Source organism: Ambystoma mexicanum, chromosome 12 (genome assembly GCF_040938575.1).
Source record: "Ambystoma mexicanum isolate Mex_15411 chromosome 12, UKY_AmexF1_1, whole genome shotgun sequence".
Taxonomy (NCBI): domain Eukaryota; kingdom Metazoa; phylum Chordata; class Amphibia; order Caudata; family Ambystomatidae; genus Ambystoma; species Ambystoma mexicanum.
In genome coordinates this window covers 259,534,529-259,557,250 of record NC_090936.1, presented here as the reverse complement: position 1 = coordinate 259,557,250, position 22,722 = coordinate 259,534,529, and the positions used below count along the sequence as shown (strand labels likewise).

At 44.1% G+C, this 22,722-nt stretch overlaps 1 protein-coding gene across 1 annotated transcript in view; it reads right to left on the bottom strand.

The window, feature by feature from the left end:
- PIK3C2G (phosphatidylinositol-4-phosphate 3-kinase catalytic subunit type 2 gamma) overlaps positions 1 to 22,722 on the bottom strand; it is a 3,221,975-nt gene that overhangs the window by 1,328,369 nt on the left and 1,870,884 nt on the right. Inside the window, exon 17 of the mRNA XM_069628394.1 lies at positions 21,879 to 21,972. Within this exon, the coding sequence (XP_069484495.1) occupies positions 21,879 to 21,972 (94 nt within the window). The remainder of the gene's footprint in view (positions 1 to 21,878; positions 21,973 to 22,722) is intronic.

Sequence of the window (22,722 nt, the reverse complement as noted above, 5' to 3'; positions counted from 1 at the left end):
TTCTAGTGAGCCTGATCAGGTGACATTATGTTAAATGCTATCATTACTCTACACTTAAAGTCTGAAACCAGCACTGGATTACTGCTGTGAAGATGAGTTGGCCCCTGCCCGTCTCCCCACCCGTCTCCCCACCCTCCCAATCTCTCACCTGCCATACACGTGCTGAAATTCTGATTTCGTAACTATGACTACTTGTCATCAATAATACGACTGTTAGCACATAGCAGTAGGAACAATATAGGGAATGGAGTTTTGGCGGTGAAGTTAAACATGTTTCTTTAATATTGAGAAAGTAATAAGGCACACAGTTTGTACATTAAATGTGGTTTTATGTTACAGTATTTAAATAAGGTCTTCATAAGCACTTTAATTGCAAGATTGGTTAAAATGGAGTGGGTTTAACTTGCGCATGCGTTACGTGTCATGCAAAGCTCAACAGTTCCTCTATAAGAAAGTGAAAGCATACGCCCATGTTTTAGCTTTCTCTTCGGTGAGTCAAATTGGTTGTTGCAGAAAAAGAAAAGGCCCTCCCATAGAGGAAGAGCCTTGATGAAAGAAGTTTTGCCGGGGAAATTGCACTGCTGTTTCCCTGTATGCGTTTGAAGTCAGAATGCAGTAAATACCAGTAGTTATTGACAGGCAGTCTGAACATTCAGATTGGCTGCCGGCAGGTCAATAACATTGTCTACGTGCTTATTTATTATTATTATTTTTTGTTGTTGTTGGTTTATTGGTTAATCTTATTTAAACCTTAAACATTGTTTCCTTACTCCATTAGTAAGGTCATTATTCCTTTCTTAAAATCCTCTTCAATCGATAAGAACCAGTCCAGTAGCGTGTTCCCTCAGTTACCTTCTGTTCCATCGTTACATTGTTCCAAGATTTGTTTTGCCAAAGTAATTAATTGATTAATTACATAAGTCTACTCCTAGATTTGTCTCAAGGTCCGGACCCTTCTTCCTCCTGATTCAGATTTAATGTTTCGACGAATTTTAGTGCATCGAGGGTTTTGCCAATCTTGTCAACAGTCAGGAGTCGTTCCCAGTAGTCTTCTTCCGTCTTCTCAGCAATATTCCTTATATAGCTGCCTATACAGATCTCTCTTTTCCATTTTAATGCTGGGCAGACTAACATAACATGCCTGATCGTTTCCAGTTGGTCTTTAACGTTGCAGAACCTGCAATATGCTGCTGATTTTTCAATTTGCCTCCTTTTCCATTTTACTTCTCTGCAGTGCCAGATGTTAAGTCTGCAGCGCAGCAGCAGGTCCCGGTAATGCTTAGATGGAAATTTCAACAGGTACAGAGGTAGCATGTTCAAGCCTTTTTTTCCCCAGATGATGTTATAACATAGATTTCTTTTCAATCTTTGTTCCTGGGTTTCCTCCCAGTCCTTTTCCCGGATAACTCTTTTTGCTTTATCCGGATTATTCTTTAGGGTGTCTTCCAAGAGGTTTACTTGTTCCATGCAAGCTTTGCATCTTCCTTTCCAGTTATTAAGCATCTTATCTTCATTCACTGTATCCGTCTGTACTAGAATTTCAAATGGCTTTGATGGTATGTCCAGAATGCTCTTTCTATACAGTGATAGAGATTTCCAGAGTGCGACTGAGGCCACCGATTGGAGTCTAAGCTCCATTCTTATGAGTTCCACTGGTCATGAAGTTGGTAGGCGCAAGATCTTACGCCAAAAGTACGCCTCGCAGAGATTCCAAACTTCCCATCTTAGGGCTAAGAGTGCCTCAGCACCATAAATGATGACCGCCACCACTTTCTGCTTGAAAAAGGTTACAATCGGGGTTAAAGAAAACTTCCCATATCTGCGATGTAGGCAAATCCCTTGATTTGTCAGGGCCACTAGTTTTTCCCGGATCAGAGTATAATGTGCCTGTTCGTTGCAATTTTTGTTAATCATTATCCCCAGGTACAGTGTCATTTCCACTTCCTCCAATTTTTCGTTTTCCAATGACCATGTCACAGTTTATCCTGCCAATTTTCTTCCCATGCCAGATTTCATGGTTAAGATCATAGATTTCTTGACGTTCATCTTCATGCTATTTTCTTTTAGATATTTATTGAAGGTCTCAATCCGTCTTTGTAGGCCTATTGGTGTTTGGTCTATAAATACCGCGTCATCGGCATATAGTATCCACGGTATCTCTTTTCCATTTATTTTCGGCGGGAATGCACGAATCTTGTCTTGGGCAGTTTTCATATGGGCCATATATAGCACAAAGAGGAACGGAGCTACTGCACAGCCCTGTTTGATTCCTCTGGAGGTTCAGATCCTCCTAGAGAGCCCCCCATTGCTTGTGATTTGAACCTTGATTGAAGTGTCAGTATATAGTGTTTTAATGGCTTCCAGTAAGTCCTTTGGGCAACCCCAGTTCCTCATTTTTGACCACAGACGTTCTCTATTAATTCCATCAAAGGCTTGTTCGAGGTCAATAAAAGCTAGGTAAAGTTTATTTTCCCCAGCTAATGTATTTGCCTTCAACAGGTTCATCAGAAACAGATTCAAGGCGGTGCCAACTCCACTAATAAAGGCTGTCTGTCTTTCATCAAAGATTTTGGCCCGGGAAGCCCATTTTTTGAGGTCTCTTAGTAGAAGTGATGCAAATAGCTTGCCAATTGAATCTAGAAGCGCTATTGGCCTATAGTTCCTGGGGTTTTCCCGGTCCCCCTTCTTGTATATCGGTACTATATAAGCCTCCGTCCATGTGGCTGGGATTTGTTTTGTTTTCATGATTTGTTGAAATAGGGCATATATTAGATCAGTCCAGTTCTCACAATTTTCTTTCAACAATTTATTGGAGATGCCATCTGGGCCAGCTGCTCTAGAGGTACTAAGTTTATTTATTAGGATTCGGATGTCATCTTTATCAAAGTCCAGGGCCCAGGGGGTCGTGTCGGGAGTCTCTTTTGTGAATTTTTACCTGGATTTCACCTTCATAGAGAGCAGTGTAATGTTGGAACCATTTCTCTTCTGAAACTTGATTGTTACCTATGGCCGATAGATTGAGGTCTCTGTCATTGAGTAAGTCCCATGTACCTCTTGCGTTGTTAGTAGATATTGCGGCTAGCATTTTTTCGGCATCCCTTTGCATTCTTAGGTAGCTAGTTTGTCGCAACCAGTTCTTATAGGTTTGTTGACTTTTCCTCAGGAGTTCATATCTTTCTTTACTGGTATTCTTTTTTATGAGTCTCTGTTCTGATCTATATTGTTTCCTCCTAGCCACTAGCTGTTCATCATAAGCATGTTTTTTCTTAATATGCTTACTTCGGGTAGGGTTATACTTAACTTCATAGGCTTCCAGAAGCCATTTGTAATCAACCAGCTCTTCATTTTTGGTTATAGCTTCTTTATATCCTTGTACTAGTTTTGGGATTGCCTGAGTTTTTATTCTCAAGCGATTTCTTCCCCATGAAACCTCAGTTTCCATTGATCTTTCGTTCTCTCTGTTAGTTCTTATTTCCCAGGCTAGTTCAATGGCTAACAGACAATGATCAGTGCTTGTTTGTTTTACAATTGTAAAGGATGTTATCCTCTCCAACGTGTTCCCTCCAACAAAGCAGTAATCTAGGCATGCTCCTGATTTCCCACTGTGCCAAGTGTTAGCCCCCTGCAGATCTTCCTTTGTCTGTCCATTTAACATCTTTATCTCACGGATTCTCATTTCCTTGATCCATGTTTTTCCTTTTCCTAGTAGATGTTCTATTACTTTGATTTTACCATCTTTGTCCAGCAGTTTGATGTTTAAGTCGCCATTTAATAATATCAGCTGGTCATTTTCCTCCGTCATGGATTTATCAATTACATCCATGATTGATTTTAGAAAGATCGCCTGTCCTGGCATATTCTCACCCCAGTAGATGTTAATCAAGATCATTTGTTTCGGGCCTTTCAAGTCTTCCGCTTCAGATGTTACTTTGAGCATTTGTACATATGGGTTTGGTGTCAGATGTTCTTATACTTTTAGTGGACATTGCAGTTTCTTTAGTATCCTGAGACCTCCAAATGGTCTTCCCTTGGGTCCCTTTCTAGCCGGGTTGGTATAAACTTCATAGCCCTCGCATACTGGAGGTTCACGCAACCATGATTCCTTTATTGAAATGAGGTCATATTTTGCCAAGAAGCAGCTGTCATTTGAGAGCAGGTGTTTGAATCCTCTTGTGTTCCACGAAGCACAGAGGATCGACTTCTGCTCGTTCTCCTTACTCTATTGTTTCTTCTTAGAATTCAAGGCATTTGCCATCCATGACCAATCCTTTCCCTGGCTGTCCGCCTTAGTTGGCTTACTCTTTGTCCTCCTTGGATTTTCAGAATTGTCCACTGTGAACCTCAGGGTTTTCAGTCTCCTTATTTGTTTTAGTTGTTAAAGGGTTTTCTTTCTGATTTTCTTCCTCTTCTTTACCTTTTTCATTCTTTTTCTTCGGTGTTTCAGCATCTGGTCTATTTTTATGTACTTTTTCCCAGTGTCTGTAACTCTGGTTCTTACTGAAATCTCCTCCTTTGTTTCCTTTCTTTGTCCCGTTTGAGCTTTTTCTTTTATTTGTCATCATCCAGATCCTCCAACAGGAACCCCCTTTTTTTTTAGAATATCAGTCGCCTCCAAGAGTTTCCGCTTTATCTTCTTGGACGTCAAGTGCAAGATGACTTGGTCCAACCTCTGTTCCCTTGGGAATTCGACTATTTTTATATCCTCAGTCGATATCATCCGTGGTGGTGGGACTTGGTTACAGAGCTCCATCATATAGCTCCTATTTAATATCACCCTTCTTGGTCCATGTACAGCTGTTTCTAGTTTTAGATAGCATCCTTTAAATAAAATGGATTTCTTTGGTGGTGATGTTAGCTGTAACACTTCCCTTTTCTTAGCTTCAGTGTGCTTTTTTTTTCTTTGTATTTAGTTTTTTAAGTCGGGGGCTATCCTGAGTCTTTCGTTCTATCCTCCCTTTGTTCACCTGTTCTTTTCTTTTTTGTTACAACGTCTTAAATTTGGTGGAATCCTGGTCTGAATCCCATTCACTTTCAAATGGTCCCGGTCGTCTTCCTATCTGCCTGCTGTTTTCATGGGCACTTTTTCTATGGGACTTGAGCTTCTTATCATACTTAGAGTTTTCAGTTGGGTCTACTGTATCCCAGTTGTCTATGGTTTGCCATTCCGATACACTGATACTGTCCCAGTCTTCATCCTTACTGTCATTTTCCATCAGCTCAATAAGATCACTGAGATTTGCTGGCTGCTCCTGATCATCCCGGTTTTCCTCTATTATCGCATTTTCTAGATATTTTATCCCCTTGGTCTCTTTAGAGTCATTCATATTCAGTTCTCTTCTAGATTTCTTAGCACACTGTGTATTGTCTCTTCTGGGTGGAGTTCTTAAATTCCTCAGAAAAGCTCTTGTGCCGTTTACTTTACGTTTAAGAGATTCATTTTTGGTTTTTTTTCCCTTTTCATTCGGTATTCTTATGATCTCCTTCCCATTTTGGTGGGTCAACGTAGCCCCTGAGAAAATTGCAAAGGAGAATAGTTCCGATTGAGCTGAGATCGATTGTTTGGTTGGAATGCTTTTATCCTTTTCCTTTATCCCGGATGGGATCAGAATCACATCGTCCAGATGTTGCTCCTTTTGCTTAGAGGGGACGGTTGCACCCTGTTTCAATTTCATTGGGCCATTTCCTTCTTTGGGTTTTGTATCAGTCCAATCACCCTCGTTCTTTTGGCTCTTATGTTTATGGACACTTCTCATCCATTTGCAGTCCTCCAGGACTGCTTCCATCAGCAGGGATTTATCGGTCGCATCTCGCCTAGCTAGATCACTAAGGCGAGATTGCCAAATTTGGGTTAATTCTGCTTCTTTATTTATTCGTTTATTTAAGCTCTGCAGAGAGGAAGTTATTTGGGCGTGTGTCTCTTATTTGAGCATTGCTGATGGTCACCTCTTGGACAGAGTCTTTAATTGCCTCGTAGAGCTTTAAAAAAGGGGGCCATTGTGATGGTTAAAGCCATAACCACTTTTTCAATATGCTCCATGTCTTTTTCTCTTTCAATTTTACAGGTCTCGGTTAATACCCGTAAGATTTGTTTGTTCCATAATTCTCCTGAAAGCCTGTTTGCATCTTCCGAGATTAAAGAGCTAGTTATGTTCCTTCCTGTTTGTTCCTTCCCCACTACTGCTTTTGTCGTGCGGTCTTCCCGAATAGCAGCTGGTAAGATTAAGTTTCTCTCATCCAAGGCTGACGTTTGGGTCCCCTTCCTTGCCGTCTTATTCCCCCGATATTTGATCGGAGGTGTGGCAAGATCCTCGACCAAAGAGGAAGAGCTCCCTTTGGCTTGTTCTTTATCCAGAGCAGCCATTTTCTCATTTATCAGACAGAAGCTCTTTCTCTTTTCTCTTTTGATTTTGTCCGTCAGTATGGAAATGTCTTGCATGATTTTGTTTGCAAGACATGAATTGCTCAGGCTTGCTGGTGCAATATCTGATGTTCCATTGGTATTCATTCTTCCTAATGGAATCGCCCTCCCCATGTGGGGCCTGGTATGCTCAGCATCATACCCAACGGTATGGATTACTTTGTTTGCTTCATTGAGGGGATTTATAGATCGACTCCCTTTTCCCTTTAGGGGATTTGTAGCCAGTGGACCTTTCTTCATTATGGGGCTAGCCTTATCTTCCCTATACGGTTGGAAAATGTATATAGTATCTTGGACTATCTTTGTTAGCGCTCTATAATCTGTCTTCTCACTCAGGTTGATGGACTCCTGTAGGACTTCTTCCATTCGTCCCAGTTCGATCACATCCCATTGGTCTCCTTGGTCCCATGATGCTTCTGATGATTTATGGTCATTTGTGATGCTATCCATACCGCAGCTAGGCTCTAGTATCAGTGGCCTTAATGTTTCATTTAGACTCGTGGCCATTCTTGCCTCAGACGTCAATTCACTTAGGTCCGCCCTTTCCACATCGTGAGACGGTGTGGTCAATTGTGGAATCTCCACTATTTCACCTGCATTCTTGTTTGGGGGGTGCTGATCTTCTCTAAGGTTGCCTAGAGACAGACCTGTTCTATTCAAAACCTCCATCTCCCCCACTGCAAGGCGTGTTACAATGACCTCACCCTCAGTTTGTAGGTTCCTCTGGTTGTTTAAAGTCTCTTCAAGTGGGTTGGCAGACACTAGGCTGAGCTTCTTTGGTTGTGCGTCGGTTCTCTGCACTAGGATAGGGTCCTCACTTAGTGCTATTTCATTGGGGTCACTAAGAGTTTGTTCAGCCACTTTCTCCTTGCAAGTAGGCTCAATAGCCATCTCAGCTAGTATAGCTATTGTAGGAGCTGGGGGCAGTTTTATGATTTCCCTTGCCGTGGGGATAGTACATGCCATGGGTAGTTCAGGTGAATTTGGAGCCAACCACAAATTGTCGCCTTTTTCTACTAACTACGGTTGATTTGATATTTCCATATCTGGCTGACTAGCTCCCACTGATAGACTTTTTTGTTTTTTTGTACAGAATGGTAGGCAACTGTGTTTTAGCGTAGCAGTTCTCAAAATTTGCTCCGGACTCCCAATCGCCTCCGGGAGTGAAGCAAATCTTTGCCTTACCTGCAGGCGGGTTCTTAATCCAGTCCCTTGTAGATCCCTTGATGCTGGGGTTGATTTCATGTTATCAAGGGCCTCTTAGTTGTGCTTCATCACAGTGCCTTCCGGCAGCCAACAATTTAGAGATCTCTGCAAAGCCACAGCAAGCAGCCAAACAGCTTAACAGCTGACACAATCCTCTGTAACGATGCCCTTTGCGCGCCAGGCTATTTTTCACCTCTAAGGTTTGTGGCCCCTTGCTGCTGAAAATTAAACTACCTGTGACTCACTGTAATGGTTTTGGAAGGAGGCACATGTTATGTAGATAATGGCATCCGTTTGGGCACTTTCATTTGGCAATGTCCCATCACGGGTTCATTTATGCATGAGAAAATCTATGTGGCTAACACAAAAATGTGTGACAAAAGAGCAGTGATGTCTGTGACATAGTTTATCATCTGTGCCTTATCCTGCCACTACAGCGATGAGGGTAATAGAGTTGCCACACATCTGGATGTAGTCCAGACGGCCCGCATTTTAAGAGCTATGTCCGGCTTACAGATAATGCAACCGGATTGCATCTCTCCTGTGGGTCAGCAGTCTGAGTACAAAGGCTCAGAAGCCAGTGATGCAGCAACAGAAGCGTCCTCCCCTCGTGGTGTTCAGGGGTGTGTCTCCTGCCAACTGCATGTTAATTCGGTGGTGTTCCTTGGAACTGTGATTTACAAGTCTTTTGTCAGGTATGGGCTTCCCACGAGACAACAATTAAAGCAAAGGAGTCAGGGGTGGGGTGGGGGGCAGGTTCCCTTCAGTGACCCTTTCATGTGCGAAACTCCAACTCTTCAAAGAAAGTGCTAATGCTTGGTTTGCTCATTTTGATGCTCTTTATGCATTTTAAAGCAAACCCCAGACAACAGGTTTTACCAGCCATTTTGTTTAACTGTGAAAGAATATGTAAACTTTATATGTATAGAAAAGTACACAGTTGCCTGCTGGTTTGGTAGCAAAAAAAGGTTTATTTTGTTCCCAAACTGCACATTTTATAAACTCCAATGCAGGATAACATGCTGGATGCCTGTTCTCAACAATGAAAATAACAAGACATATTTATTAATAATAGAACTAACCCATAGGAGAGCAGAGGCGTTGCTAGGGGGGCGGGGGGGCGAAGGGATATAAGGGGTCTTTTGGTTGTAGCCTCTGATACATGCTCTGGGGTAACAACCAAAAGGCTAGCTAGCCCCGAGTCCTGATAGTCCCGGCATTAGCGTAGCCCCGGATCTTTTCCAGACCTAGCAACAACCCTGCATAGGAAAGTCCAGACACCATAGGTTGTTGCAGTATCACGTGAATAGGGCATCCAAACCCGAGATCCCATTTTGCATTCTGTCACTTACAGCTCTGCGATGATCAATGAAAAGCAACATATGAATGCCAGAATGCAGAGAGGCACAGGAGGAACTACTCACCCCTGACTGGCATGGAGTGAGGGAATATACATCTCTGCTCCACAGCCACCATAGAGCGCAAGGAGGAGCTTGTGGCAAAGCTTTTTAGCCAATGCCATGCTGCGTGAAAGGTGTGCTTTGCAGTACACACATTGGAGAAAAGCTAAACTACAAGTCCCAGAATGCAAACCACTGTTGAATGAGCAGCCACGCCTCGATTGGAAGTGTCATACACGTTACTGGACCACTTCTTTATACTTAAAGTGTTTTGGAACGAAGCCCCCGTCTTTGATCTATCTAGCTAATCAATTTCAAGTGATAGTGGCTCTATTCGTGACCTCCAGACTCACTGTAAAGTCTTTTATTTCTAGATCTGCACTTTGTAAGTGATTTCAATCCGGCACACACCCAAGTCAATGCCACGCATGTAGTGCACACTGAAATCCTTATTTATTTTTGTCTAAAAGTTCTTTATTCTGAACGATATACCACTCATATCACGCCCTTCTTCTGGAACCCCCCTCCCGGTCACACTGAACCAGGAATCAGGCTGGTTTGCAAAGGTAAATATTTATTTATGTATTTAATATCAATCAAAATAGGTTTCAATAGGTACACAACAATCACCAAGGGGTGATGTAACACTGAATAATATCTTTAATACACAAGGAGTAAGTGGAGAGCAAAGCAATTCAGAACAGAAAATAATACTTTTGTGTTGGCTCAGATCAAATAGCACTGTGGTTAGAGGTTCCTCCTGCACACCCCTCAACCCCCAATAGGCAATGTAAAGAGGTAGGAGGAGAGAGCAGGTATTCAGGAATGGCAGAATTTAAACAGAATATCAATCCCACTTTCCCCCAGCAAGCACAAGAGAAAAACGCAATTGACTGTCAAGCTGTCAGAATGGCTTTTGAAGTTATCTTTAGAATGGACTAGGCAAAAAACACCAAATATGATCAAAATTGCTGAAATTGTTGTCAATTCTTATGGGAGCCGCTTTGGATAGTTGCACACAAACACAAGCAATGATTTAATCCCAAGAAAACATTTGAAATCTTAAAATTCAAGTCAAAAGCAATTAACACATAAAAATTTCCCAAAAAGAAAATTTGCGGCAAACTTTTCACTGCGCGATATTCGTCAGAACGGGAGACTCGCATTGAAGCAGCAGGTGTTGAAATTTTGTTTCTAGCACTAAAATGGAGGGAGTTACAGATGTTTAGTGGAGGTCGTTTTTTCGAGATAGGCGCAAGAATGGAAAACAGGAATGCACTTTTAAAAATGAAAAAAAGGGTTTCTTACACTAGAGGATGACTATGAACAAAACGAATACCACACAGGAACACAGTCACTTGATCAGGGTGACTGCCTGCTAAGGAAATTCGCCTTCTTCAGATGAGAAAAGGATCAGCGTAAAGATAGTTTTAACAATACAGGTTCTGAATACAGGAGAGGATGGGTCTAAGATAGAGATAAGACTATGCAAAGTATATATGCTAGTGACACAATTCTTTCTATTTATACTCACTGGATACATTTTTAAATGGAACCGTCGGTTCTGGTCAGGGAATTGGATCTGGTTTAGGAAAGATGGCTTGGCACATCGGACTGGGCAGTGTCAGCAGGTGCTCTGGTCACAGCACGGCACAGGAGTGGACAGGGTCAGCAAGGCGCTCTGGTCACAGTACGGCACAGGACTGGATCGGACCTGCCCTTCTTGGTTCTGAGGTTATTTCTTTTCAGCAGGCAAGCAGTAACAGCACAGCCCGGATGTATTATGATGCTTCCCCTTAGGCTTGTGAGGTTCTGTTCTGGGATTTGAGGCATAACTGAGAATGGTTCAGCTATGCAGTGGGCCTTTTTTCTTTGCCAAGTTTCTGGAGTCTGAAGCAAGGAAGATGTAGAATTCAGCAATAGGGTGCTCCGCCAGCATCAGGATAGTGAGTGAATCTGTCTGTCCTTATGTGTGGTGAGCTATCTCTATGCTCTGAAACGACATCATGAAGGGGGTGTGTGGGCCGGTTTAGCCAAGCTTGCACCTTTGAAAGGTGAATGGGTCAGAGTCTACTCTCTGCCTTGATAGGAGGAGAGAAACAGAGTGTCATCTTTATGGTGCAATTTTATGAGGCTGAGAATCCACCTCTAGCCCCTAGAACACAAAATCCACTTTTGGCAAAATACATATTTCCACATGTGCAACTTCTCTAAAAATCACATATACAGATTACATAGATAACAAAGCAGCTATTCCTCCAAACCGCCTAGCTCTGGGATCTTGTCTCCGCTTTTCACAGAATTTTGCCCTTTTCACTATGAACACAATGTCCAATTTTTAAGCACATTTCTACAAGTGTGCGTGTTTAACATGGGAATAAGTGTACAAAGTTTCATAATTCTAGCGGAAATACATTTTGCGTAAAATCACATTTCTTGACATTGCTGTCCAGAACATGTCACACAGTTCTGGCACCTCTTCACCCGTGAAGACAGACATTACATTAACAACTCTGTTATTTCTATATTTATCACAATTTTAAATAGTAAGTTATCCGTTTTTTTAAAATGTGTTCTTTGTCCATGTTAAGCACCAAATGGTTGTTTGGCTCCACCCCTTGGTCTCTCCCTGGAAGCCCAGGAGCCATCCCCCATGTTTGTTCCTTGCAGAGGCCATTAACGACTGTCTTGTCACTTTGAATTTCCCAAGCTGCAGCTTATCATTGTTCCTTTTGCCTCTGTAGACCAGGTTCTTTCCTACCCAGTAATTAGCACTTCTCTGTGATTTCCTGCTCGGGGGAAAGACCTTCCTTCTGTGAGAAAAACCTGTTATTCAAGTCCTGCAGCTTCAGCCAGGTTTAAATTAATTGTTACATTCTGTGGCCTTTTCCTTAGCACAAAACAAACTTGTTATATCAAATCACAGCTAGAATTCTCATCCAAGATTTTACCCCCATGGGATCAAAACAATTACAATATGAGTTACTATCAGTAACAGGCCTCTTAGATTACAAACATTTGACTTTCATTCTATACATGTTAAAGTTTAATCAGGCAGGCCCCTGACAGCTGTCATCCCAGCAGCCCTCTGCTGCACAGAGATTTTTGACAGATCCACAGGCAGGCCACTTTTGCTGTGGAAATCTCTTTATGTTCTCAGCCTTTCAGGACATTGTAAGTTCACAATGATTTCTTAAACTAAGTGAATTGTAGCACCCAGCAAGAATTGTGAATATTGGAAAGGTGTTCTGTACCGGCATTCTGAAGTTTCAGCAACAAAGACAAAGTGATTTAAAGCAAGATTTGGCGTTTCATTTATCAAATCACTGCTTTTTCCTTCTGCACTCCACTTTCAATTGTTGTGGAGCCCAGTGATTTGGCAGCCATCTTTTTGTGGGTTGAAAAGCGCGATTTTCAGGGGTTTTGGCACGCACAAAGGAGTTGCGGCCATTTTGCTGTTTCTGTCCCCACCATAACAGAGTGATGCAGCATAGCAGAGCAGAAGTGGGTCAATATATCCCACAACTTCCATTAGGAACATAAAACGTCATTATTCGGACCTACCAAGACAATGCAGCATGGAATTGAACATTTTGCGATATGCAAAGAAGCAATTGTGAGACACATTTTATTTACTGCAGCATTTCTGCTTCAAATGTTTTATTAAATGGGTGGTGTGTGTGAGGCTGCAAAAGAGCTAAACTCACATTTGCACCTTTTTTAATGTAGTTTCAGCTATCAAATTAGAGACCCAGATGTCCCTGGCTTGAAAGAACAATGTTTGTTTTGCTCTACGTTTTTTGTTTATTGTGCAAGCCTATTTTATATCATTAACTTTATTCAGCAGTATCATTACTAATTGTGCAAATATTCCCATTCTATGTTATCCAATTCCTCCAAGCAAATGCACACATACCCATTCACCAACACCCCTCCATCAAAAATTCTCCATCATATCGTTCACCCCCAAATCACTCTGTCTGCCAGTGATGTGCATACTTACTTGCTCCTTCACACTGCCAAGCCACAGCTCGCATTTCTCAGTCCCTGCCACTCCCAACTGTGTTTTCAACTCACACCTTATGCTCTACAGGTCCTCCTGCAATCCACGGGCCTTCATTCCTTTGTACTACTCCTCCATCCCACACTTTCTCTCCCAGTCTGTCGTACTCTTCCCCCATCCTTACTCCCAATGTGCAATTTACCCCCTACCTCCGGCCCACCGCTTCCTCTCTTTCCGTCCCACATTCCCTCTCTTTCTGGAACACAGCTCACCCTCTGGCCCACCCGTCCCCTCTATGCATTCTGACCCACGTTCCTCCTCCTCCTCCTCCTCTCCACTTTCTGCCTGCCTCCCCCCTCTATACTTTCTAGCCCACCGCTCCCTCTCTGCCTTCTGGCTTTCCACTCCCTCTCGGGCTCATTGCTCTCTTCTGGTCCCTCTGGCCCACTGCTCCCCCTCTTTCTCCTTTTCCCTCTCACATGGAGGCACGTTTTTGTGCATTTTTGAGGAAACATCTGATTTTTCGCAGTATTTTAAGCGAACGCGAAATCGCTATTAACTGGGGGGTCTGATAATTGAGCAAGGGAGCAGGATAGCTATAATATTGCTCTATGACATGATTAACAAGTGCGATGATAGATATTTGCCTGTTATTAAATCCCCCCTTCTATGAAAGGCTAGCATAAACTGGAACAAATCAGATTCAAGCCAGCCTCTTATCTCATCTGACAAAATGCATACAGAAGGGCCAGCTTAATGCGTGATGTCCTTAAACCAGCTTTTAAACTTTCTTGATGGTATAAAATGAATTTGGTTTGGCAATAATACTAACGTTTCTTAAAGATTGCAACAGACCAATCTGTTATGGGTGCAGGCTTTATAACATGGTTAACGACTCACTCTCACTTTTTATTTATTATTATATATTTTTTATTTTATTTATTCCTTATACGCCCAAACCGGCAGGTATCACAGCGTAGGTTGCAAGGCGCTTACTTTTCTGTTTACAGGGTAAAGTCATTACAATAGATGAAGAATACAGTTTTTCTTAATCAAGGCACGGTTCCATGAGTGATTCTCAGGTTACAAATGAGAGTCAGAAATGATAGAGTTCATTTGTACAGGTTGAACAACCAGGTTTTTAGCATTTTGTTGAATTTCAGGTGAGAGGGTTTGTCTCTAATGTTGGACGGAAGGGAGTTCCATAATTTGGGGGCCATTACTGAGCAATGCTGTCCCCCTGCCCTGGAGCGTTGGTACTGGGGACAGAGAGTAGTGTGTTGTTACTAGATCTGAGATTTCTGATGTTCTTCTTATAGCTGATAGCATTGTTCAAATAAGTGGGGGCTGTTTTGTTGAGGCACTTATGAGTAATGCAGAGAGTTTTGGAGGAGATTCTGGCTTTGATAGGGAGCCAATGGACTTCCCTTCTAATCTTTGATATATGGTCAGATTTTTTTGATACCGAATGAGTATTCTCTCTGTGAGAGTCTTTTGGAATGATGGCTTGGTGGGCTAATGTGCCCGCTTCAGTGATTCATGTGAAACCTGCAGCTAGAGCTCTGCTGCACATTTTTAACCTACTGAGCTATTCCAAGAATTCACTGGTTTTCAAAACTAAAATCGTGTAGGAATGTTTTACAGCTGCTTTTAAAACTAACATTTTCAGAAATTAAATCTTCAGTGTCAACTTTCGACCCAGCAAGTTGGTCAAGTTGGCTGATGGACATCTTTGTAAAATTTGAACAGCTTGGGAGTCGCTGGATACAATTTTGGCAGAGCCAGCTCAGCTTTTCATCTTTTCTAGGCAAAAAAATGTATGGTATATTTATTACTTATTTATTTTATTAATGCAGATTGCCTTTAAAAAAAATAATACAGCTACATTAAAAAATAACTGCAAGCATGCTGTTTTTTTCTCTTCTCTTGTTACTGCACTACAGTTTCATATCTGTCAAGGGGGCAGTGCAACCGCAATGTAGGACGGCTTCAAGTCGGCTTTTTCCTTCAAACGAAGATGGCAACCCTGGTAGATGTGCGACGTCCGGTCAGCACTCTACAGCCAAGGATTTCGGTGAGGATTAGCCTAAAGGTTGTTGTGTATCTGCGTAGATGTGTAACTGTGCCTCAGCCTGGATATTATTTCAGTTGCACACAAGAGAAGTGGTGGACTCCTACCGAACGCCACAAGCCTGAGAGAACTACTGGTCTTACACGTGACTAACTGGAACCTCCAAGGTCCATAAGAAACACCAAACTGTCAACTAATTTTCCTGAAGACCACTCTTCCCAGCTCACGCCTGGCCGCAGCTCTCCAGAAGGAAAGTGCTTGTGCGGCCCGGTGGCCCCTCAGTTATAGCCCTCAACTCACACGCTTTTAGTGGGCGTTATAGCACTCAACTCACATGCTTTTAGTGGGCGTCACCCTCGTAAACAGCTGACCCCCCGCCAGGCCTCCCACACACCCATTCGTTTCAATGGGCTCTTACCTGCCAAAAACAAAATTGAGTGTTTACACCCGCATTGGTGTAACAGGGGCCCCTGCAGCCCCCGCGGGGCGGGGAGCCCCGCCAGCACATGTCCTGGGAGTGGGCCCCACTTGAAGAAAAAAAAAATTGCAATTTTATTTTTTTAAACATTTCTTTTTGAATTCACTCTGCATTCATACAGACATTATTTCTGTAACAGAAATCATTTCTTTATGAAGGCAGAGTGACTACAAAAAGAAGCTTTCTTTTTGAAGTCGGAGGGGCTCTCCCACCCCATGACATGGAAGACCCTAGGCTGGAGGCCTCCATGTCATGGGGTGGAGGGGAGCCTTATGACTTCAAAAATAGTTTCCCTTATGTGGAGTAATGGGGTATGGCGCTTGTTGGAACTGTGGATCTCTGCGCTAGCTTGCATGGATTAGATAGTTCTTAACTTCTGGTTGCCGTTATGCCTCCAGCTGCCTGTAAGTGGGTTTCCAAAAGGACAGAGCTACTGCAGTCCAAGTTCTGGGAATGTACTTGATTGATTGATTGATTTATTTATAGAGCGCTTTACACCTTGTGAGGGATTGAAACCCTGTTATACGTTGGCGTTAGATCAAAACCTGATATAGCGCCAACGTATAACAGGGTTCCAATCCCCACAAGAAAATAGTTTCCGTTATGGTTCGGTCCTTAACGGAAATGATTTCTTAATGAAGTCAGAGTGACTTCAAAAAGAAACAATGGGGCTCATTCTGACCATGCCGGTCCAGAAACAACGGTGCATCTAAGCTTACCGGCATCGCTGTCTCCGGACCGGCATATTACAGGTCTGCCTGCCGGGGCCGCCGTGCATGACAGGTCCGACCCTGCTGAGCACAGCAGCCACGGTAGGAAGACCTGTCACAGAAGCACTGGCACTGTTAACAACAGTGCCGGTGCTTCCGTGTCCCCATTCCCGTGGAGTCCTGAGGCACTCCACGGGAATGGGGATGAACGAAATTACCGGCACCTGACTTCCCAGCCGCTGGACTTGGAATACCCCGGTGGAACCAGGAACTCAGGTGGCAGTAATTTTTTCTGGGCCTAGAGGCAACCAGCCGGTAGCACCGGTATGGTTACCGCCGGACCCGTAATGAGCCCCAACTTCTTTTTGAAGTAATAGGGCTACCCTCAACCCCCCCTGTGACGTTTGCGTGTCTGAGTGTATGGTGAAAGCATGCACACTTAAATGTATAGGTGGCTGCCTGTGTTAGTATATGGAGAAAGGGTGCACACTTAAATGTATGGGTGGGTGCCTGGGTGTGTGTGCCTGAAAGGTGAAAGGGCGCACACTTAAATGTATGGGTGGCTGCCTGAGTTTGCCACACTTAAATGTATTGTTGGCTGCCTCGGTGTGCCTGTATAGTGTAAGAGTGCACATTTAAATGTATGGATGGCTGAGTGTGCGTGTGTGTGTATATGGTGAATGGTGTGTGTGCTTGTGTTCAGGGGCGCAACAAAACCTATATTTGGGGGGGCTAACCCTTCAAATGTTGGGAGATGCGCTAACTTCACGGGCGGTGGGATAGGCAAACTTATTTGTGTGGGGGCATCTAACTTCTTTACGCATTTTAGTGAGACTATTCTAGTGCAGCTTTAATTGTACAAGCAGTTAACTCTCTCCTTTAAGTCTGAAAGCACCCACTTATGGACTGCTGTGAGAATGAGCAGTCTCCTGTTCCCTCTATACCCTTCCAATCACTCCCCTGGCATGCAAGTACTAAACCCACATCACGATTTCAATTGCTTATGCCTAAAAAATGTGGCATTTGCATGCAGGTACTAACTGTGAAATGCTTTATGTTCATAATTGCTGAGCCCTTGTTAACAGCGAAACTCAGGTGCCATTTTGCATCTATGTCCTGTTCTGTCCAGCAACTACTCTAAAGGTCAGCCAGGTCCAGTCAACATAGCCCAAAATTTCACGGGTGAAGTGCTGAAGCCCAGTCAACTCAATGGTGTTGCACCACTGCTTGTGTTTAATGCCTTGATTACTTGTTGGCAATCTTCATTACTCCTAGCCCTATTCTTCCTCGTCCCAGTACTTGTGTATGAGGAACTCTGCCTCATACACAAATACTAGGATGAGGTCGAGGTACATGGACATAATGCCTGAATTAGCTTCCTGTAATCTTTATTACTTCTAGTCCCACTCTTCCTTGTCCCAGTACTTACCTATGAGGCAAGGAGCCTCATACGTAAGCTCTGGGACAAGGAAGAGGGACGTGGGGGTAATTCTGGGCCAAGCAGCTGATTTTGGAGGTTGGGGTAGGGCGTGGGCGGGAGAGGGGCTGCATGGGGGGCAGAATTGTGCCATAAATCATAATGGTTATCCATGTCCAGGCTAAGCAGGCATGATATGTGGTATTAGCGGCTAGAGATGCATTTTGGTGCAGCCAGTCTAGTCATTCCTCAGTTTGGTATGACTTTCTTTAACTGGGCATTTCTGATAAAGCAGTCCTGCTAAGTGTAATTACCTAGCTAGAATGGCATTTGGGTGCTGCCAGTCTAGCCATTTCTTACTGCGGCATTGTATATTTTCTGGGCATATGTGATAAAATGATATGATATAAGTCATTTATAATGTGCCTGTACACATGTGATTCTAGACACGACAAGACAAGGGAGGGAAGATAGAGGGAGGACATATGATCTTACTAGACCTATTGTCATTCAGATCGTGCAAGTGTGAGGAAGAGAAGTGCAAGGGGAAAGGGAGGTGGAAGTGCAAGGGAGAGGGATGGGGAAAACAGGGCAGCAATGCTCTGAGTGCAGCCAGGGCAGCGCGGCTATGGGTAGTGCAAGGAGAACAAGGGACTCCATGGTTACAGTTACAGCCCTTAAGTGCATGGTAGGCCTGGAGGCAGTGCAAGGGTGACCGATCAAGAAAGAGCCTGGACACAGAGAGACTGTGAGGGTAGCCAAGCAACCAGTCGGTACAGCAGACAGGTAGGTCAGCAGGAGAGGGAGAGAGAAAGAAAGCAGAGGAGAAGAGGAACATTTTGAGCTGCTTCTGAAACTTCAGGTGGTCCGGCTCAAGTTTAGGAGGGGCAGGGAGGCCATGCCACAGGGAGGCACCAGCAGGGGAGAGAGATCTATCCCCACTCTCTGCCTGGAGATCGTCTAACCCTTAAAGAGTTGGAGGTAGCTGAGTGAAGGGCTTGAGAAGGAAGGTATTTTGGAAGAGAGCATTGGATGTAGTGCGGGCCCAGGCCCCATAAGGTCTTGTTGACAATGCAAAGGGTCTTGAACTTGATCCTTGGAGCCACTGGGAGCCAATCGAGAGATTTCAGGGCTGGAGAGATACAATCCCTTGGCTTGAGCCCAAGGATAAGTCTTGTCCTGTTCTGGATTAGTTGCAGATGACGGAGAGTAGTGGAAGGCAGATTGAGGCTGTTGCAGTAGTCCAGCCTAGATAGAACCAGGGCTCTGGAGGCAGTGAGCTTCTGGTGGAAAGTGAGAAAGGGAAGAGTCCCTTTAAGGAGGAGCAGCTGGTAGTGGGACTTCTTGGCAATGTCCAAGATGTGAGGAGAGAAAGAGTGTGTGGCCTTGAAGATGACACCAAGGTTTTTTGCCTCGCAGGAAGGCGAAGGAAGAGGGCCCAATGCAGGTGGCCAGAGAGAGAGAGGGGAAGCAGGGGCAGAGGTCCCAATGAGAAGGATCTCCGTTTTACTGGCATTAAGGTAGAGATTGTTGGAGGTGCACCAATTCTGAATCGTGTATAGACAGTTAGGAATGAGCGAGATAGGAGAGGAGGCTGAGGGAAGCCTAAAGGAAAGCTGAGCCATCCCCATAAAAATGAAAGTTAAAGGAGAAGGTAGAGATCAGGTGGGCCAAAGGTACCAATTAAAGGTTGAAAAAACAGGGTGAGAGGATAGAGCCCTAGAGAACCACAGGTAGAGAGAAGTGGCGGACAGAAAGGGACCAAGATGGACCTCGGTAGGGAGGGGCGGTCCAAGAGTAAAGAGGTCAGTCACTCCAGGGCCTGATCCATGATTGCCAGGTTCTCATGGAGTCGATTAGGATGCCGTGATTGATCGTATCGAAAGCAGAGGAAAGAAGGAAGATGAGGGCAGAAGCAATGCTGGAATCAAGGTTAGGGAGCAGATCTGCACAGGTGTTCAGGAGAGCAGTTTCATTGCCTCTGGCAGCTCTGAAGCCAGACTGATGGTCACAGAGACAAACAACAGATTCAGTGTGGAGAGTAAGCTGGGAGATGGCAAGCATTTCCAAGAGATTGCCCGGGAAAGGGTTGATGGAGATTGGGCGATAGTTTTCCAGGCAGGCTGACTGCTTCTTGAGGAATGGTTGCACGAGTGAGTGCTTAATGGGAGAGGGGAACGTTACAGTGATGAAAGAGTGATTACAGAAATCGGCCAAGGTTGGAACAAGGGTGTCAATATGGTCCTTGATAGTACAGGAGGAGCAGGGAAGTACCTGTTTGGATGACACTTTTATAGATCGGGCTTGTCTAGAAACCTTGTCAGGTGTTGGCAGAGAGCAAGAGGAAAAAGGAGGAGGAGAGGTAGAGATGGCCAAAGGGGGCCGAGAGAGAAAGAGGAGATAGAAGACAGGATGTCCTGAGATTTAGTGGAGAAGTGAGAGGCCAGAGCCACACAGAGCGCCTGGGAGGGAACAGGAGAGGTAGAGACCGCAACAGGATTGACCAGTTCCTTGCAGATTTTAAAAAGTTTGACCATGTTGTTAGAGGTCACGGAGACGCAGGCTTTAATGTGTTATTGCTTCGACTGGCATTTTGGTGCAACCAGTCTAGGTATGTCTAAATGTAGCCTGACATGCTTTACTGTAATGTTATTCCGTGTCTATACTGGTCTACATTGTGCAGCCAGTTGGTCATGTTTTCATTGTGGCATAGCATTTTTAATAGCAAAGCATTAATGTTCCTGTGCACTGGTGGAGACTTGCATGTATTGGATTGGTGTTACCCAACAAAACAATTGCAAACACTGTGGCTTTATACCCAATTGTTCTCAGAAAGTGTGCTGTATATTGCATTAAACCAAATATTAATATCTTTCTCCTAGTGCAGTGTGCGGCATACCCCTTCAGCAGCACATTTGTGCGTATTGGGCATGCGTGATAATCTAGGCCGGTCCAGAGTGTGGCACGACCCGTGATTTGTTGCCGAGTTGGGGGGGGCCCCAGCATGGCTTGCAGAGGGGGCCCCACATTTTGTGTTACGCCTCTGTTCACCTGCCTTCCCGACACAAATGGTTGAGAAGTATACCCTCTCCAGGACAACTGGGGCCACCTTCCACACAGTGACCTTACACCACAGACTATCGACGCTCCGGAATGCGGAAGCCGGAAAGAAGTGACGGCACGCTTTTCCCAGCAACCACGGTAACGTGGGTGTCAAGCTGTTTACCTGCACACTACTTAAACGTGGGCTCGGCCCCGCTACCCCAGGGCCAAAGTGTACAAGTGGCCCAAGGTACTGCTTTTCCTGCCAACCCTCACCCTCATGAACTAATAAAGTTTGCCCGAGTGGGCTGTTTATCAATGGATGGTTGTTTACTGTGACAGTGTCCAACAATGTGTTTAAACTTTTGTCCTGCATAGCCAGTATGCTTTAAGCTGACCCAGTAGCAGGTCATGGATTTCATGGTGCTGTTGGTTATGTTATACCCTTGGCATGGGATGTTAAGCCCGAAGCCCTTCCTGGGATCGAGCAGCGCAAACGTGGTCTGTGACACCTGGGAGATGTGTCACAGGTCTAATAAGCTCGGCAAATAATCACTACAGTAATTCTAGCTGCCTGCGTCTCCTTTCAGTGCGCGCTGGCACTGCGCACTATGCTGTGGGCCTCCCCCGCAAGGCCATCCACGGGGGACCGGCACAACACTCTGCCAGTTTGTTTTTTTCTGGGCTATTCGCCCCACCTGATACTTCTCCATGCTACATTTTGTTGGCGCCCTGACCTTGCACTATCCTTGCCTCTGTGATCTGTCTCTCTATGCCCTTTCTCTGTGCCCCTTCCCACAAAGGAAAACCTTTCACTTCAATCGAGACACTAGCGTTATTAGTCTGGACACTGGCAGCTTAATTGAGCAACATTAATTCACCGTCTAAACTCCTGTGGGGTGCGTTTATTGACTTTGAGGCCATTTCTCCTTTTAAGGATCGCTTCACAAAAGAAAAGTCTCTCTTTGTCTGACACATCAAAACGCAACCGGCTGAGCTGCGAAGGGGGAGATGCACTTGAGGTTCTGAACCCCAGCAGCCATTGCCATGCTTGCCTTTCTTGTATTACCTTTCTTCTATCAATAACATCGACGTGATTAACGTGCTTCAATCGCCTCCTCGGTTTTCCATACCTGAACCAGCTGGGGAAGATATTCCAGCAAGTCTCCGTCTGACAGGCTGCCAATTTCCTGGACCGCGGCCTCGCGGACGTCTTGATCTGCAAAGCTACGGAAGAGACACTCAGTTAGTCTTGAAAGCGTCCATTGACGTAATACACGGCAGAGCGCGAGTGGGAATTTAAAAATTACAATAATTAGAAGGCGGACTGCGTTTGAATTGAAGCCAGATCAATCACGTGCATTTTATATTTAGATAGGGAATTCGAAATGTACACCATTAAAGTTTGCAAATAGATAAAGTTACTCGTTTTCTTTGATTAGACAGCCAACATTTTCTAGCATTACATTTTGGTCAAGTGCGTTAACAGTATCAACAAAGAGACACAGGGATTTCCTCGCTGGAAATAAACAGCGAGGGGGAAATTGTATATATTGTTTAAGTCACTAGCCAACACTTTCCCAAATAGTCTAGAACTGGAGTTTGCTTATATAATTGCACCAGTCCTAAAATTCTTTGGGAAGGGTGTTTAGTGGGTTACAAGAATAACGTTTACACCTTGATGTTTATTACTAGCAATGAAATCAAATGTCACATGTAACCACAACAAAAACGACTGAAGAGCAGTAAGTAATACAACTGATTAAATTCTATGAAAAATCTGCTTCCCGAGTGTCCCTCAGGCAAACAGTGCACGCATTTCTTTTTTTTACATTTGTTTTGATTAAAAAAAACAACTTTACAAATAATGATTTCTTCGAAACACAGGCATTTCAAGAGACACAATGGGACACTATTGAAAAAGAAAGCCATTCGCGAGTGCAGCGAAGTGGCACAACAGGCGCTTCCCTGTGGAAG